This window comes from Eschscholzia californica, unplaced genomic scaffold (assembly GCF_041429995.1).
Source record: "Eschscholzia californica isolate CP2 unplaced genomic scaffold, dmEscCali1.0.p SCAF_1, whole genome shotgun sequence".
NCBI lineage: Eukaryota > Viridiplantae > Streptophyta > Magnoliopsida > Ranunculales > Papaveraceae > Eschscholzia > Eschscholzia californica.
This window is the reverse complement of record NW_028238198.1, coordinates 66,655,054-66,673,258: the sequence shown is the minus strand read 5'-3', so window position 1 is coordinate 66,673,258 and position 18,205 is coordinate 66,655,054. Positions and strand designations below refer to the sequence as shown.

The window sequence follows — 18,205 nt, the reverse complement described above, 5'->3', positions numbered from 1 at the left end:
TTAAACGATATGCAGAATAACATGAATTAAAGTTCTGTTAAAGTAAACATAAGCTCATAAAAACCTTGACTAAAAGGGAACCACCTAATATGTCATAAAGTACCTTTGTTCAAGCCATTTTAATACGATAACCACTAACACTAAACATGCCATGAAACATCCTATCCTTAACTACTCTTTAGTACTATTTAACTTTAAATTGAAATGAGTTTGACTGTAATCGAAAATTAGAGATTGCCTTTTCCTTTGCCGGCATGCTTTTGCTTCTTTGCATCATCCTCTGACTCGGACGATTCATCATCATCATCTGTTTCACTGTCACTGTTTTCTGCTTCACCGTCTTTCACTGTTTCTTCTTCACTTTCAGTCTTGTCTTCATCACTTTCACTACTTTCTTCTCCATTTTTTCCTTTTATTTCAGTTTCCTTCTTACCCTCATCAATCTGCATCTGTTCTTCTTCACTACTATCACTGTCTGTCTCACTCTCACTTTTCTGACTTTTTCCTGCCTTATTAATCTCTTTTTTCTCCACTACTCTCACTGTCTCTTCTTCTTCACTACTCTCACTGTCACTTTCCTTCTTACCCTCATCTATCTGCATCTGTTCTTCTTCACTACTATCACTGTCGGTCTCACTATCACTTATCTTACTTTTTCCTGCCTTATTAATCTCTTTTTTCTCCACTACTCTCACTGTCTCTTCTTCTTCACTACTCTCACTGTCACTTTCCTTCTTACCCTCATCTATCTGCATCTGTTCTTCTTCACTACTCTCACTGTCGGTCTCACTCTCACTTATCTTACTTTTTCCTGCCTTATTAACCTCATTTTTCTCCACTTCTCTCACTGTCTCTTCTTCTTCACTACTGTCACTTTCACTATCACTCTTACCTTTCTGGTTCCCCTCATTTTTCTCTATCTCCTCTTCTTCTTCTTCTCCACTCTCACTTTCAGTTTCACTTCCTTTTTTATTCCTCTCCTCATCCTTTTCTGTCTCACTTTTATCCTTACCCTCTTCTTCTTTATCTGTTTCACCACTATCAGTTGCACTTCTTTCTTGTTCCTTCTCCTCTTCTATATTTTCCTGTCATTTATCCTGCTCTTCTCTCCCAGCCCTCTCACTTACATTTAATTCTTGTCCTTCCTCCTTTGCTGCTTGCGCAGATTCTTCCCCCTCAGGTTCTAGCTGTTCTTGACTTGGACCCCCTTCATATGTTGCTGTTTCCATTCTATCTTGTGATTGCAGCACATCTGAATAAGCTTTTAAAGCTGAGTCTCTTTCCTCGCATGCTTTGACCAGCTCCTGTCTCAAAAGGGAGATTTCTCTTTCTTGGTTCTCTATTCTTTTCAACAAATTGGTTAAGCTCTTTGGATTTTCTCCTTCTGACAAAATTCTACTTTCAACATCATTTTCTGGCCAGATTCTTCTTTCATATACCTGCAAGATTTTAAAAAATACATCAGAAAGTAACATAACTTACAAGAAATTAGACAACTGACAAGACATTAGAAAACTGACAGTTAATTACCACACTAACAGTACATTATAAACCTGCTTATACATTAGAACACAGATTCTAAATTGTTCACTACCGTTTATATTTTTCAACTGTTAGATGCAGGTTTTTACCTGGTCCTCTATAAGATTCTGAATTTTGTCATCGAAGGTCTTATCGATTTCTTGCAAAGACCATCTCACCAATCGAGGCACTTCATCCTTCACCTTGCTTATTCTATCGTAGCATAGAGTATGCTCGCAGAACCAGATCTATTCAGAGATAAAAGCAATTACATAACCAATAAAATGTCACTGAATATACCAAGTGTGGTGAAGAAAATAATACTTACAGGAAGGACAATTAGGCATCCAGAAGCTTTGATTGGATCATGTGGGTGCCAACTGATCCTGTCCATCATGTACGCGTGCACTGCTCTTGCCCACGATACTTTTTTTATGGTGTCCATCGATTCCAAGCAGTTGAGGAAGATTGGGGGAATGGAGTAACCAGTACTCGAAGCAAAGAGTAGATTAGCAGATAGTGATAAGATTACCAGCTTGACAATATCCATATCATCCACATCTTCATCGTCTACGGCTTTGTTTAGAGCCTCAGATACCGAGTGACATGTCACATAACCAGGTATTTCTCTGAAATATTTGATACAGAAGTCAATCTGTGGTTGCCTTAATACCTTGGTTTTGGGTATCACATCTTCCATTTCCCCCTCCATTGGCAAGCCCAGGATGAGGGCCACATCCTCTGGTGTCAGTTGAAGCTCTTTGCCTGCAAGTGTGAATCTTTCAGTCTTCGTATTGTAAAGGCTGAGGATTTCGAAGATAGCTTTGTTTGGTCGAACTGGATTTGCCATATCGAGCTTGTTTTCATTGAAGGCTCTCAACAGGTATTTGAAAGGAGTCTCATCCAACAACTCCTTCTGCCTGTCACTCAACTTAAAATAAGTTGTCTTCATTTGGTCCCAAATTTTACGAAGGGACCACTTGTATGCCTTTGAGAGTTTGCTATTCAGTTTGTCGGGTCGATTTTTCATCTCTTTTCCCCCCTGTTCAGTTCCCTCTCCTTGAGCTTTAGTTGGCTTCTTTTGTTTCCGTTGAGGAGCCTCTGGTTCTTGGGATGCTTTCCTCTTTCCTTTGGTATTTTTCACAATTTTTGGTTCAGCTTCCTGCGGGAACAAAGGAGTTTACAGTAAATTTAAAAACCGACAGTAAACTATAAAACTGACAGTGCATTATGTAATGAATGGTGTACAGTATCATATGCTTTGTGAGTGTTGGAAGAAATCAATTTACAGTAAATTATAAAACTTTCAGTGCATTATGTAATGTATAGTGTACAGTATGCTATGCTTTGCTTGTTTTGAAACATATCAATTTACAGTAAACTATAAAACTGACAGTGCATTATGTAATGTCTACTGTACAGTAAGGTATGCTTTGTCTGTTTTGGAACAAATAAACTTAGAGTAAACTATAAAACTGACAGTAAACTATCTATTAACAGTAAACTATAAAACGGACGTTATAAATTTGACAGTGATCTTGACCAAAGCTTTGTGCATGGGAACTAAAAAGTTTCTAGACATCTGGATCATGTACATGAAACAAAAAAAAGGTAGGATGGTAACAGAAAAATATTTCAAAGCTTTGTGAAAAAGTAAAACGAAATTGTGCATGGAAACTAAAAAGTTTCTAGATCACTGGATCGTGTACATGAAATTAAAAAGAGTGTGGACTTTTGTACCTTCGTCTTCCCCCTCGGACTACTCCTAGTTGGTTGTTTTTCTTTCATCTTATTTTGTTTAACGGATCTCGACCTTGTCGTTGCTGGCTCTGTAGCGATTTTTTTTGGTGAGGTTGTTTTCGTGCTTTTCTTCACCATCTGCAAACAGTAATCCAAGTTAAATTTGTAACAGATTTCGAAGGAATATTTAGGGTTTTTCGTCAGATTTAGGGTTTTTCTTTAGATTTAGGGTTTTCCCTTCAAAAATCCTTTTTCTTTTGTTAAAGAAAACTTACCTTTTATGAAGAACAACTTCAGAGTTTTTCTTTCACTGATCTTGCACTAAAGGAATGAAGAACAGCTTGAGAGTTTGAACTGGTTTTTAGAGAGAGAGAGTGAGCGGTTTTCTTTTGGTAATGGTGGACGAATAATCAGGAGTAATGGAGTAATGGAGTAATGGAGAGAGAGAGAGTGAGCGGTTTCCAAAACTGAAAGGCGTGGGCTCGAGGTAATGACGAAGTGACGTTGGGGTGGAGGAGTCATTCGAAACCTGACTTGACGTCAGACTTTGGCCAAAAAGTTCGTCAATTTCGCGCTTTTTTTTGAATGGCAGATCCGTAATATCAATGAAATCGAAGGTTTTTTAGTTTTCCACTTTCAAGGGGCTGACACTTTGGACCTGATCCATAATTCCGGACTGCCTTGGGCCCGGTCCTCATTCTTCCCATGATTTTGGGCCGTTTGCCCAAGGCCTCTATATAAAAGCATATCACTTTGTTTTTTTATTTTAGTATATTTTGGGAATCCAGTTGGAGGAAAGATCTTTTATCCATAGTGAGAAAATTAGAGATTGATTGTTATACATCAAAATTACCAAGGAATATCTAAACTATGAATACAACAAAAAAAACAGAGTGATATGCTTTTATATAAGCTTATATATAGGCTATTGCTTTGAGGCACCAAAATTTCGTTCGGGACATCAAGAAATGATTTATCATGTTTTCGTTTCTGGGTGGATAATTTAAAAAGGCCAGCGCTTTGGGGAAAGCTAAATAGTTTCCGGGGTAATTTTGATGTATAACAATCAATCTCTAATTTTCTCAATATGGATAACAAAATTATAGTTAATGAAAGAATTTCACAGATCAAGCTAGAATCGAAAAGTAAATTCTTAACAAAATTATATTCATAGTTTAGATATTCCGTGGTAATTTTGATGTATAACAATCAATCTCTAATTTTCTCAATATGGATCAAGGATCTTTCCTCCAACTGGATTCCCAAAATATATTAAAATAAAAAAACAAAGGAGGGGATGAAGGAAAAATGGTGAAGATTAAAAAGAACAATGCTAGATGATGAAGAGGAAGTGATCGTAATGGAAGAAAAGATAAAGATTAAATTTTCTTTCTAATAACATGTTTACTAGAACAAAAGTCTAAAAAAGACAATTTTAAAATCAAAATACAAGACATCGAAGAATCAGGCAAAATAAAAATTAAAGGGGACGTTTAGAAAACTCATCATCTCTACGAGGTCATTTTATTTAGTTGGTCACTTTGAGGAGGTCAAAGTTAAGTTATCTCAATTAATAAGAACCAATTTTAAGCCAAACATGATTTTTATAATGTATTTTTAATAAGTAATCATCTTAAACCAAACACTAATTTCAACAAACTTAAGTAGTAGATGTTTTAGAAAAAAGTGTAAGTAGTAGAAATTTTCTAGAAAAAAATATAGTGTGTGGGACTCGATCCCTTGACCTCAATTATTGAAACATAATTGCTTCCCCAACTAAGCTAGGGAAGAATTGTGTTTTAAAAATGGAAATATAGTGGCAAAGTCACATAACATTAACGAGCCACGTTAGGGTCGTGGGGGCCTGCGCCCCCACGGGCCCCTATGTGGGCTCGCCCCTGAATATGAGAAATTTTGAAAAGTTTTCGGAGAAACATATTCTATGGGGAATAGGTTTAAAATAAAAAACCCTCCACCTCACCTCTCTCTCTTCTCTGATTAGGTCGTCGGTGGAAAATTTTCCGGCCGGCGACCATGAAAAAAAAAAAAAATTCACTCACTCTCTCTCTCTAGAAACTCCGGCGAAGGGGTTTCCCTTCGCCGGGTTTCCCATCCCCAAAGGTATCGCATTGAGACTCTGCAAAGGTCTTTTTGGTGGGGGAAAACCAAATCCATTTACATCATTAACTGGTCCAAGATCTGTCGCCCTAAACGAATGGGAGGACTAGGTTTTAGACTTCCCAACATAGACAACCAGGCCTTCATCAGTAAACCACCTTGGAGAACTCTGAGAAACCCAGAGTCCCCTTGGGCTCGCATCCTCAAAGCCAAATATTTTTCTAAGGACTCCAAACCCAAATCGGTTAAACCTAATCACTCCTGGCTATGGAAAACTCTGTTTAAACACTTTGATCAGGTCTCGAAACTGATCTTTTGGGAAGTGAACAAATGTGAAAAGATTAACATTTGGCAAGATTTTTGGATACCTAACCACCCGCTGCCGATAACTAATGAAAATAATAGCGACCTCACGATGGTCTCTCAACTCATAATTAACAATACATGGAACAGAAATGCCTTATCTCAAACTTTTAACCCTGATATATGTAATGTTATTCTCAGTATTTATTTGCAGGAATCAAAAGAGGACAACATGAGATGGACCCTAACCAGATCAGGTAACTTCACAATACGATCTATGTACAATTTTGTAAGAACAAATAATAAAGATTATGAAACTATGGATTGGAACTTTATATGGAAAATAAACACCACTCCGAGAATCAAACTATTCTTTTGGAAATGTTGTACCGACAGTCTACCAGTGAGAGATAGAATTGGCAAATACATCGGTAACGTGATCAATTGTACTTATTGTGACAATATTGAAACGATCTCACATGTTCTACTCCATTGTCTCTATGCCCGACAAATATGGTTCCATTTTAATATAAAGACCAACAAAATCACCGATCTTAAAGAATGGATAATTCAATGGAAAGATATGGAAGAAGAACAGGTATCACTATTTTCAAAAATTCTTTGTACTATATGGAAAGCAAGATGTGAAAAAAAATTTGCAGGAAAAGATCAAACCCCCGTGAAGGTAACAGCTATAATCCAAGAGACAAGTACCAGCTTCAAAATCACTAATAACCAGCAATTCAGAAAAAAAGATCAAAGGAGACATTACTCTGAGAGACAATTATATAAAAATGGGTTAATTCCGTTTTGGCCCCCGATTTGTGACCAACTGGCCGTTTTAGCCCCCATAAGTGTCCGGCAGTTTGTTTTGGCCCCAAAAATTTCCTAATTGGCCCCAAATTTTTTCCAACCTCCCAATTCTACCCCCATGGCATTTCTGTAATTTATTTTTTTTCTTTTTCTTTGTCCACCTCATATAACAATTACTACATCACCTCTGTCCACCTCACCCTTCTTTTCCGGCGAAAGGTTGCCGGCCACCTTTTAAAAAAAAATATAAATAATTTCTCTTTCTCTCTCTTACTCTTCTTTTTCTTCTTTCTCTCTCTTCTTCTTCTTCTTTCTCTCTCTTCCTCTTCTTTACTCTCTCCCTCTCACTCTTTACCAGTCCAGCAAAGGAGATGACCCCCTTCGCCGGACGTCTGGAAACCAGTCGTCTGGAAACCAGACCTTCACGGCCTGGTTTCCAGGCCTTCAAAGTCTGGTTTCCATACCGTGAAGGTCTGGAAACCAGACGTCCGGCGAAGGGGGTCCTCCCCTTCGCCGGACTGGTAAAGAGTGAGAGGGAGAGAGTAAAGAAGAGGAAGAGAGAGAAAGAAGAAGAAGAAAATAGAGAGAAAGAAGAAGAATAAGAGTAAGAGAGAGAAAGAAGAAGAAAGAAAAAGATCCCCGAGGATAATTTCGTCAAAAATTTAACCCTTGGGGCCAAAACGAACTGCCGAACACTTATGGGGGCTAAAACGACCAGTTGGTCACAAATCGGGGGCCAAAACGGAATTAACACCCTATAAAAATCATGGTTGATGCTTCCTTCACCTCTTTAAATGACCCAGCTGGATACGGATGCATAATGAAAGACAACAAAGAAAACTTCATCTCAGCATTAGCAGTTACAATCAGAGGACAGAACTTAGAAGAATGCGAAAGTCTAGCAATTCTAAACTCGATGCAATGGGCGGCCGAGCTCAAAGTGAAACAACTAAGAGTAGAAAGTGACAACCAGAACTTGATCAACTACCTCAACAACAGAGCGTCATCAACTCAATGGCAATCAGAAAAACATTTAGAAGTGATTATCCATAGTAAAAACCAATTTGACAGCATTGTATTCTCGCATATACCAAGAACCAATAACAGAGAGGCAGATAAGCTAGCCAAATGGGGAAGGAATAGCCAGCAACGTCGCATCTGGGTCTCCGAACAGGATCTTTCTTTGATTTAGCTTTGTTAGTTTCGTGCTATGTCGACAAAAAAAAAGTTAAATCATATATAATCTAATAACCACATCTACTTTCTGCCATCACAACCATCATTATTTTATGTTGATGTAGTCGCAGCGGAATTAAAAGAAGAACGATGTAAATAAACGAAGAACGGTAAATAACTGTAAATAAACTAAACTTTATTAAACTTCAAGGGGTTTTTCTCTTCAATATGAATCTCAATAACAGACTGGACCTCCTTTTATAGACTACTAAACTATCCTAGATAGACACAAACTAGACTTTCCCAAATAATAGAGATACTGAAATAAAGAAACTTCCTAAACCTAGATTCCTTATGAATCCTTCTAAACTAGGACTCTTCCCTAAACTAATGCTAGGCTATAGACACGCAGGTTTACGGGCCCGGTCTGGATGCTCCTGCATCAACTCCCCTTTCCCCAGAAGGTTCGTCCCGAACCATTTCGAGAAAGAAAAAAAAATGTTGCACCCTATGACGCTGAAATCCTCCATGGCGATTCTGAATTCCCACTTCTCACGAAAGTTGCGAAAAAACTGAAGAAGACAACAATGGACCAAATCACCAACGATAATTCGAAACCTATGATGTGAAGATCACTCCCATGCAAAAGTAGTAAATAAACATCCAAGAAATTTCGACATCTTCCGTCATCTTGTAGTTTGACAAAACATAACAGAGATGCCACATGTAATGATTTTCCGAAAACTTTATGAAGCTCTGCAAAGATCTTCTCACAAGTGATACTGTAAAACCATTTTCCGGTCGGACAGTTCTCTAGTTTCACCAATTTTACTTGCCTAATACACCCCACATGATATTGTTGTTCGCATTGATCACAACAAAGAACTGTTGTATTTGTGAACTTGTTATCGTCTCCAGTGACAACTCCCTCCTTACATATCCCACATTGACAAGATGGACAAAACCAGTCTTCTTCTTGCACATTCATCAAACCAAGGCAGCTAAGATGAAATAAAGATGGGCAATGAACACACTGTACCAAATTACCAGCAGGAACTTCAAACTTGTGTAAGCCGAAATACTTCGTGGCAACAGATGCACATGATACCATCACGAGATATGATCCCTGTAATCATTGGAAAATTTTCAATTCTATTTGTGAAGTATACTTTTTTCTTTGGTGACACGATATTACTGTCTAACATCCTGGATAGAACGGTTCTCCGATTCTTGGGCACGAAACTCCCAATAGTAATCTGTCGTTCACTTTTGCGAGGTCTCAGAGGCCCAAGTTGATAGCCTTCGTCGCCCCGATCTCCTTTAATAAGGGGTTTATTTTCTTTGAATTAGTTCTTCTCTAGAGAACCCGCTTGTGACTGTCTATTAATGGTTGAGGAGAACTTCTTCCCGTTTGTTGGAAATTTAGATTCCACACCGGTTACTAAGAGTTCTTTATCTTCCAAATATCCTTGGCAATCTCTTACAAGAGATGTATAAGTCTTCTCTTTCAGCGATATATATCGTAGCTCGCGCCTACGTTTCTGTTTTATGACATGCGAGAACTTCCAATCAACCGATAAAAGGCGCTTCTTTACCTTCAAAGTCACTGTCCTTGTGAAACCACTCTCAATATATGTTTTCCACTTCTCTCTTTTTCCTCCATAATTGTACCACTCCATCACAACTTGAGGATAATATTCAGGTTTGAGTTGACTAATTTTGTCGACAACAGAAACAAGATTCATCATTGATTTTTGCTTTTAATCTTGTCCTTCAACTTGAGCTTCCGAACTCGAATTTCTTTGTTTGAAAAATTATGATTTTTTTTTATCAAGAACCTCTCCTTCAATAATATTGACCATGGTAGTCGAAGGAATTTCAGATAATAATTTGGTCGATTGGATTTGAGATTACATATAAGATGAGTATTCATGTAAGGGAGAAAAGCGTATCGAAAAATACTTTTCACTTTATTCCAATCATCTATGATCGTTTTTCCTTCATTAATGAGTCTCTATTGCATTGTATTGAAATCTGCAGAGATTCTTTCGGACATATGTTGCTCAACCAAAAAAACCTTATCATTGTCATGAACTTCTTGATTTCGGAACCAATCTTCCATGTGTTGAATCCAGAAATTTATATGGAATTGACCGTGGAAGAGTGGAATTTAGAAACTTGATGAATTTTTCTTTTATATTTCCGATCAATATAAAATTGAGTTACATCTCTAATGGGATCCCAACATAAACGTGGAAATTTTTTCCAACATTCAAGAGGAGATGTATCCATAGATATATATTGATGCAGGCGCATAACATGTGGGCCTACGTCCACGCGTGCCCACATCCTATTCGGCCATAATAGTAGTCCTAGTTAGTATAGGATTAGGAAGTTACTTTAATTTGATATTTCTTTATTTTGAAGTTTCTATGTTTTAAGTATTTTATTATTTTAGGAATCCTAGTTTGAGTCTATCTAGGAAAGTTTGTTATCCTATAAAAGGAGGTCTAGTCTATTTTATTTATCAGATTGAAGAGAAAAACCATTGAAGTTAATCAAATTTTAGTTTATTTATCGTTTTCTTTACAGTTCTTCGTTTATTTTATTGTTCTTATTTTAATTCCGCTGCGTCTATATCAAGTGGTATTCAGAGCCATCAAAATTCTGGATTTTTTTTACAAAAAAAAAAATATCTATGGATACATCTCCTCTTGAATGTTGGAAATTTTTTACACGTTTATCTTGGGATCCTATTCGAGATACAACTCAATTTTATATTGATCGAGAAGATGAAAGAAAAATTCATCAAATTTCTAAAATTCCACTCTTCGAAGGTCAATTTCATATAAATTTCTGGATTCAACACATGGAAGATTGGTTCAGAAATCAAGACGTTCCCGACGAAGATATGGTTTTTTTGGTTGAGCAACATATGTCCGAAAGAATCTATGAACAATATAATGCCCTGCAATTGACTGAATAACAAAGACATACCTGACTTCCTTTTATAGGAACTTATAAACTTCTAGATAGACTCAAATTAGAATTCCTAAATATCAAAGATACTCAAACATAGAAACTTCTAAACCTAGACTTAGTAGGAAATACTAAAACATGGAAACTCCTAAACTCTAACCCTAATGGGCTCGGCCATGAGGCCCTCTAACTAGTTCGGCCGTGAGGCCCATCTTGATGGTCTCCATCATATATATATATTTATTTATGTTTTTGAAAAAATAAACGAAGAACGATAAATAACGGTAAATAAACTAAATTTTATTAAACTTCAAAAGGTTTTTCTCTTCAATATGAATCTCAATAAAAGACTGGACCTCCTTTTATAGACTACTAAACTATCCTAGATAGACACAAACTACACTTTCCCAAATAATAGAGGTATTGAAATAAAGAAACTTCCTAAACCTAGATTCCTTATGAATCCTTCTAAACTAGGACTCTTTCCTAAACTAATGGACTAGCCGATTAGGCTATAGACGCGTAGGTTTACGGGCCCGGTCTGGATGCTCCTGCATCAATGTGTTTCCTCCCTTGTCCTTTGTTTGCCGCATATTCTTTTATCTGAATCATTTTTACTCTACGCGTAACCAACCCTCTCACTCTTCTTCAAATTAAAATATAATCCATTGTAAGGAGGATCGTGATTATCGTGTTTTCTTCACCACTAAATCTACGTAATAAATACAAAGAACCTGCATTTAGATTTCAACAATTCTATCTGACTCCCAATCTGGTCATATGATCTAGTCTTTTCTATTTGATTTGCACATCTTGGTAGCTTAAAATAATATGTGTAGTTTTGGTCATATAAAATTTCCCACATCCGTATACTATTGTATGGCTTGGCATAGGAGTAGATCAGTAACCAAATCTTTGTGGCACAGTTAACTAGATAGCAGGTTAATTTATTTAAGTCAACCCTACTGCATTGGTTGCTTCATGAGCAGGATATGTTCATATTTGACTATTAAAAAAAATAAATACTGTATAGTTTGAAAAAATTGGTGACATATCAACTTATGTCATTTTTATTTTTATACTAGTAAATAGAAGATATACAACTACAGGCTCGGTTGTTTTCTCTTTTATTGATGTTTTCTGTGTTTTGGGAGTAAGATACGGTGCTGCATATGATAAAGGAGCTGATCAACTGGTCCGATATCATTAAACACAAGTACTATATATTATATATATATATATAGAAAGGTAGCAAACATCGTTTTGCATTCGTTTTGGACCAGACTCTCTTTTTCTGTTTCTCCTCGCATATGGAAAATGCATGGTAATATTCGCACCAGCACATAGTCGTTCCAATAAAAATGTACACATAATCAGCTTTGAACAAAGTTAAATTCACCATGTTGAATGGGTTCTTAAAATTGTAACCTTTCATACATTGGGGTCTAATTCTTTATGATATTAGAATATTAATCCTTGTGATCTTATTGTTTTGTGCCTTTATAAACATGACTAAAACCTTAAATGAAAAAATATATAATATACCCCTCTATCTATTTGTTTTACATGAAAGGCATTTGTTTTAAAAAAGATTATGAGAAATAAGAATATAAAAGGGTTTGTGGACGATGGGTCCAAAATAAGAAGAATACAATGAGTTTAAGATCCAAAATTAATTCGGAGAATTGTAATAAACCCGTTTTTCTAAATTTCTGATTTTTCTAATACATCTACAAAACACATCTCTAATGTGCTTATTGTTCAGTGCAGGTGCAAAATACGTGTAGAAACCAATTTGTTTTTTATACAACATAAAATAAATTCCACGAACATAAATTTACATCTCCGGTAAATAATAAATACATTAGTGATGCATTTTTTTCATTTACATTAAGAAAAATCAGAAATTCGTAAAAACTAATGTACTACTTTTTTTTTAATGAAGTTTGAACGTTTGCGTTTGGTGCTATTGGGCCTTAGACGCAATTCTCAATATAAATTCCACCCACCCAAACCTCTCTTTCAGGAAAAAGAAATCAAATGGGAGAAAGCATAATAATACTCATTACAATCTCCTTAGTGGACTGAATTTCATATATCTCCAAATGTCTTTTTAAACATGGGTTGGAAAAAGGGCTGGTAGTGTTGGGCAAAATAAACTTATGGGTTTAATTTAATATAAGTGAGGTGTTAAAAGTTTATAACTACTAATTAACTTTGTTAACATTATGTTGTGACCTGTTTAAACAGGTTACCTAATCTTTGATCTTTCAAAGCAAAAACAAAGATATCAAAGAAAAAGGAAGAGTAATATAAAGAGTAACAATATTTAAGTTCTTCATTAGCTTGTTTAATTTATGATTTGTGGTCCTCTTTATCTAATCATAGCTTAATTCAATGGATTAATTTCTCACCCGTGCACACCTTTAATAAAAAACCCCTAAAGAAGAAAAAGATTTCAATTGTTTTTTCCAATACGACAATTCATTACATTTTCACAATTAAAATCACCAAACACTAGCCCTACTGTAATTGTTTCCTCGTGTTTTTATAAAAGAACAAAAATCCATAACTAACAAAAGATGCAAAAGTAGTATATGGTGTTGTTTACTTCCAAGGCTGAATCTAAAATCTGAAGTAATCTATATGTGTAATCTATATGTATAGTCGGAGTATTTGCATGTTTGTACTTTTCTAACATATTCATACTTTAAATTAACTATTCCTTTTGCAAATTTAGTCACGTTCATAAGATGAAATACTTGCATTAGATGCGTACTTGTTTCAAGATCTTGAGATAAAAGCATGCGAAACATTTAAATTGCACATAAAATTGTTCTGATTTTAGATTTATGGTGTGTTTGGTTGCAGGATTCTTAAGTGGGATTCCTATCAAAAGTGGGATTTGGTAGGAATCATGAATCTTTGGTCTGTTTGGCTACCAGGAATCCTAGGACTCTTGAATCCTAAGGATTCCTAATTCCAAACTTTGTATTAGACCAAAATCCCACCCTACCCCCTAGGATTTGCTAGGATTTTGGATTAATAAACCTAAATTTCAAACTTAAAATCAACAAAAATTTATTTCCCTTCTATAAAATAATTATTTTTTCAAAAATCATTATTTTTTTTTCAAAAATCATTATTCTTTTTTCAAAAATTATTATTTTTTAAAAAATCATTATTTTTTTTCAAAAATTATTATTTTTTTTTCAAAAATTATTATTTTTTTCCAAAAATTATTATTTTTTTTTCAAAATTTATTATTTTTTTTCCAAAAATTATTATTTTTTTTTCAAAAATTATTATTTTTTAAAAACTGATTATTTTTTTAAAATTATTATTTTTTAAAAAACCATTATTTTTTTAAAAATTCATTTTTTTTCATTAATCATTATTGCTTAATCATTTTTTTCATTAATCATTATTGCTTTTAAAAATCATTTTTTTCAAAAATCATTGTTTTTTTAAATATGATTATTATTTCAAAAATCATTTTTTTTTCAAAAATTATTATTTTTTTCAAACCAAAAGATTTTAAATCAAGAATCCTAGAATTCTTATTGGTTACCAGACAAACCAAAAGAAACCATTTGGATTCATGAATCCGTGGAATCATGAATCCCAAGGACTCATGAATCCGTGGATTCATGAATCCTGCAACCAAACACACCATTAGATGGAAAGAAAACCACACCCAAGTTAACAACTACAACTAAGAGCGATATTAGAAAAGTTTACAAGTCAAAATCTACTTCAAACCTAAACATTATAATTGATTTTTATTTCGTGATCAACTCTTTCTCTATATGATGAACTTATTCTTTTTCTTGGCATACAAGTTCGATATTCTTGAATTTGCACTTCCATGAGATTGGATCTGAGACTTCCGCATTGCAGAGAAGATGCACTTACCAACTGGGCTGCTTGTCGTTGGCCTTCCATAACTTTTGTTATTCGATATATATATTGTCTATTTTGTTACTATTTTAACAAATTGATCATGGTATACATATCATGCCTATTATATCTTTACTTTATAGAGGAGGGGACATCAAATTCTCAAATTGTGATCATGATTCTAGTTCCATTCAAGTGAGCACTCTTATAAATTATTGTCAACAAAAAAGAAGTGTGTATAAATTATTATAAGGTTACATTGACACAAATACTTGATAAATATTTGTTTCAAATGCCGAATTTATAATTCTTTGTGCGTGTATTGTGAAACACAAAAAGTACTAAGAGTACGTTTTTATTACTAGAAATATTTCATGCCTTCTGAATATTAAACAAAGACAAAGTTTCAATTGTGACAAATACTAGTTTGTGGTTTCGGATCCAAATTGTTAGAGATATAAATGGAGTTCGAGTTAGAGAGAAGAGAGGTTAGTGTAATAAGAGTGTAAGAATAAGTCGACCAGGGCTATAATGGTCTTTTCCTCTTTTTCATTTTCTGTTATAATGAGTGAGAAAGGTTGTTACTTGGATAACAAACTTTCTCTCTCTATAACAACCTTCGTCTTCTCCCATTCTACTTGTATATAAGGAGAATCTCTCTCTTTGATCATTAATAAGAAAACTACAACTTCTCTCTCTACCAATCTTTCACTTCTTACATGGTATCAGAGCGTCTAGGTTTTCAATTTGCTTACGCATCTATAATCTAGAGAGAGAAACAATCGAAATTCATGGCGTCGTCTTCATCATCTTCACAACCTTTAACATTCAATATTACTAATTTCATCTCAATTAAACTCGATGAAAACAATTTTCTGGTTTGGCGTGATCAATTTGAATCTATTTTGATCAGTAATGATTTGATAGGATATGTTGATGGATCGATTTCGCAACCTGAAACTTCTATTATCGATTCAGAAGGAAGAGAGATTATTAATCCAGCCTTTCAAACTTGGAGAAAATATGATCATTATGTCAAATCGTGTTTGAAAGCTACTTTCTCGGATTCAATTTCAGCTGATGTTCTAGGGCTTCCTACTTCACACAAGATCTGGAGCTATCTAAATGAGGTTTATGCTGAGGAATTTGAAGCAAAACAGGACTTTCTTCGAAGGCAAATTCAGAATATTCAGAGAGGTAATGCTTCTATCAATGATTATCTTCGAAGAATAAAGTCATTAGCTGATTCTTTAGCTTCTGTTAATGATAAAGTTTCTGAGAAAGAGATGATTCGTATTATTTTAGCTGGATTAGGCAAAAAGTTTAGTCAATTTGTTATAGCTATTGATAATAGAACAGATAGAATTCATCTTCCTGAGTTAAGATCAAAGCTGCTTCATCATGAACAATGGCTTCTTTCTCAAGAAACTGTTGAACAAACAGCTTATTATGTTAATCAAAGTAACACACGAAATCAAAAACCTTTTAGACAAGGTTCATATCAATCCAAATCAAATCAGAAATACAAGTCTGATTCTGTGCAGACGAAAAGTCTTAAAAATCAGAATGAGATTCAACAATCTACATCAAATTCACAACAACAACAAACTAGACATCCACTTATGAATAAGAAGGCTCGACTTGTGGCCAAGGGGTTTCATCAATTAGATGGTCTTGACTATTCTGAAACTTTTAGCCCAGTTGTGAAATTTTCCACCATTAGAGCTGTTCTCACCATTGCTGTCACAAATCAATGGTCTATAAAACAGCTAGATGTATCAAATGCATTCTTACATGGTGTCTTAGATGAGGATGTCTTTATGGTACAACCTCCTGGGTTTGCAGAAGCATCTAAGAAGGATTGGGTATGTCATCTTCACAAGTCCTTATATGGCCTAAAGCCGGCTCCAAGAGCCTGGTACACAAGATTTGCTACTTTCTTGCTTGATTATGGGTTTCAAAAGAGTGCCACAGATCACTCAATGTTTGTGTTTCAGGCCACAGGTGTAACTTTGGTTCTACTCCTCTATGTAGATGATATAATCCTAACAGGATCATCTCCTGACTTGATTACTTCCTTAATTATGTCTCTACATAGTGAGTTTGCCATGAAAGATTTGGGAACACTTCATTACTTTCTAGGAATTGAAGTTACAGGCAGCTCCTCTTCTGAGTTGTTACTTACTCAAAATAAGTATACATTAGAACTTCTTCAGAAGGCAGACCTTCTTGAGTCTAAACCAATTGCTACTCCAATTCCATTTGGGAAGAGACTCTCTCAGGCTGATGGTGTTCTCTTAGATGATCCTACTCATTATAGGAGTCTTGTGGGTGGTCTTCAGTACCTCACAATGACTAGGCCTGATATAGCTTTTGGAGTGAACTATGTAGCACAATTTTTGAAGGAGCCAAGGGATGTTCATCTCCAAATGGTTAAGAGGATTTTCAGATACATAAAAGGCACTCTTGGTTCTGGTATTTCAATCAAGTCAGGGGATATTACTTCTCTTACTGCTTTTAGTGATTCAGATTGGGCAGGATGCCCTGATTCCAGAAGATCTACTTGTGGCTACTGTGTTTTTCTTGGTAGTACATTGGTGGCCTGGTGTTCTAAGAAACAGCCTACTGTGGCTCGATCAAGTACAGAGGCTGAATACAAGGCTCTAGCTGTGGCTACATCTGAGCTATTGTGGTTATCATATGTTTTGGCTGAATTGGGGATTTCTGTTTCCAAACCATTTGTGCTGAAATGTGATAACTTAGGGGCTCGTCACTTGGCTACAAACCCTGTCTTTCATGCTCGCACGAAGCATGTGGAGATAGATTACCACTTTGTTCGAGATTTAGTTTCTTCTGGTTCTCTTCGACTTGATTTTGTTCCATCTCATCATCAACTTGCAGATGTGTTTACTAAAGGATTGTCTAACCCTCTGTTTCTCTCTCTCATTAACAATCTGATGAAGATCACTCCTTCTTCAGCTTGAGGGGGAGTGTTAGAGATATAAATGGAGTTCGAGTTAGAGAGAAGAGAGGTTAGTGTAATAAGAGTGTAAGAATAAGTCCACCAGGGCTATAATGGTCTTTTCCTCTTTTTCATTTTCTGTTATAATGAGTGAGAAAGGTTGTTACTTGGATAACAAACTTTCTCTCTCTATAACAACCTTCGTCTTCTCCCATTCTACTTGTATATAAGGAGAATCTCTCTCTTTGATCATTAATAAGAAAACTACAACTTCTCTCTCTACCAATCTTTCACTTCTTACACAAATAATTATTAACTGTGTAACAATACTGTTCAGTAAAAGTCGCCCTATCAGTACCATTCACTATAAATTTAAAAATATCTCAATATTTGGCATGCCTGCCCATAAAAGTAAACCATCATCTCTCTTAACACTCTTCCATGAGAATTTGTCTTCCACTTGTCTGATTAGAGGAAGTTAATGAGAATTTCTGCCCACTGTTGTGAAAACAACTAGAGTAAAACCACAATCTTGAAACCCTGATGGCAAACATTCTATTTTCACCTGTCTCACTTTCTAGTCCTTCAATATTCTTGGAGGTCTATAGACTCACGAGTTCAATTTTGAAAGTAAAAATATTGTAGCTAATTTTCATATTCTTTTACACAATAATACTAGTGGAAGAGAGGATG

General features: G+C 35.3%; 1 protein-coding gene across 1 annotated transcript; it reads left to right on the top strand.

Annotated features, from left to right (window-relative positions):
• Nucleotides 1–7,261: 7,261 nt before the first annotated feature.
• LOC147568427 (uncharacterized) lies at nt 7,262–7,687 on the top strand. The gene has a single exon (XM_086659738.1). It carries the CDS (start codon nt 7,262–7,264, stop codon nt 7,685–7,687), a length of 426 nt encoding a protein of 141 aa, XP_086515864.1.
• Nucleotides 7,688–18,205: the final 10,518 nt, after the last annotated feature.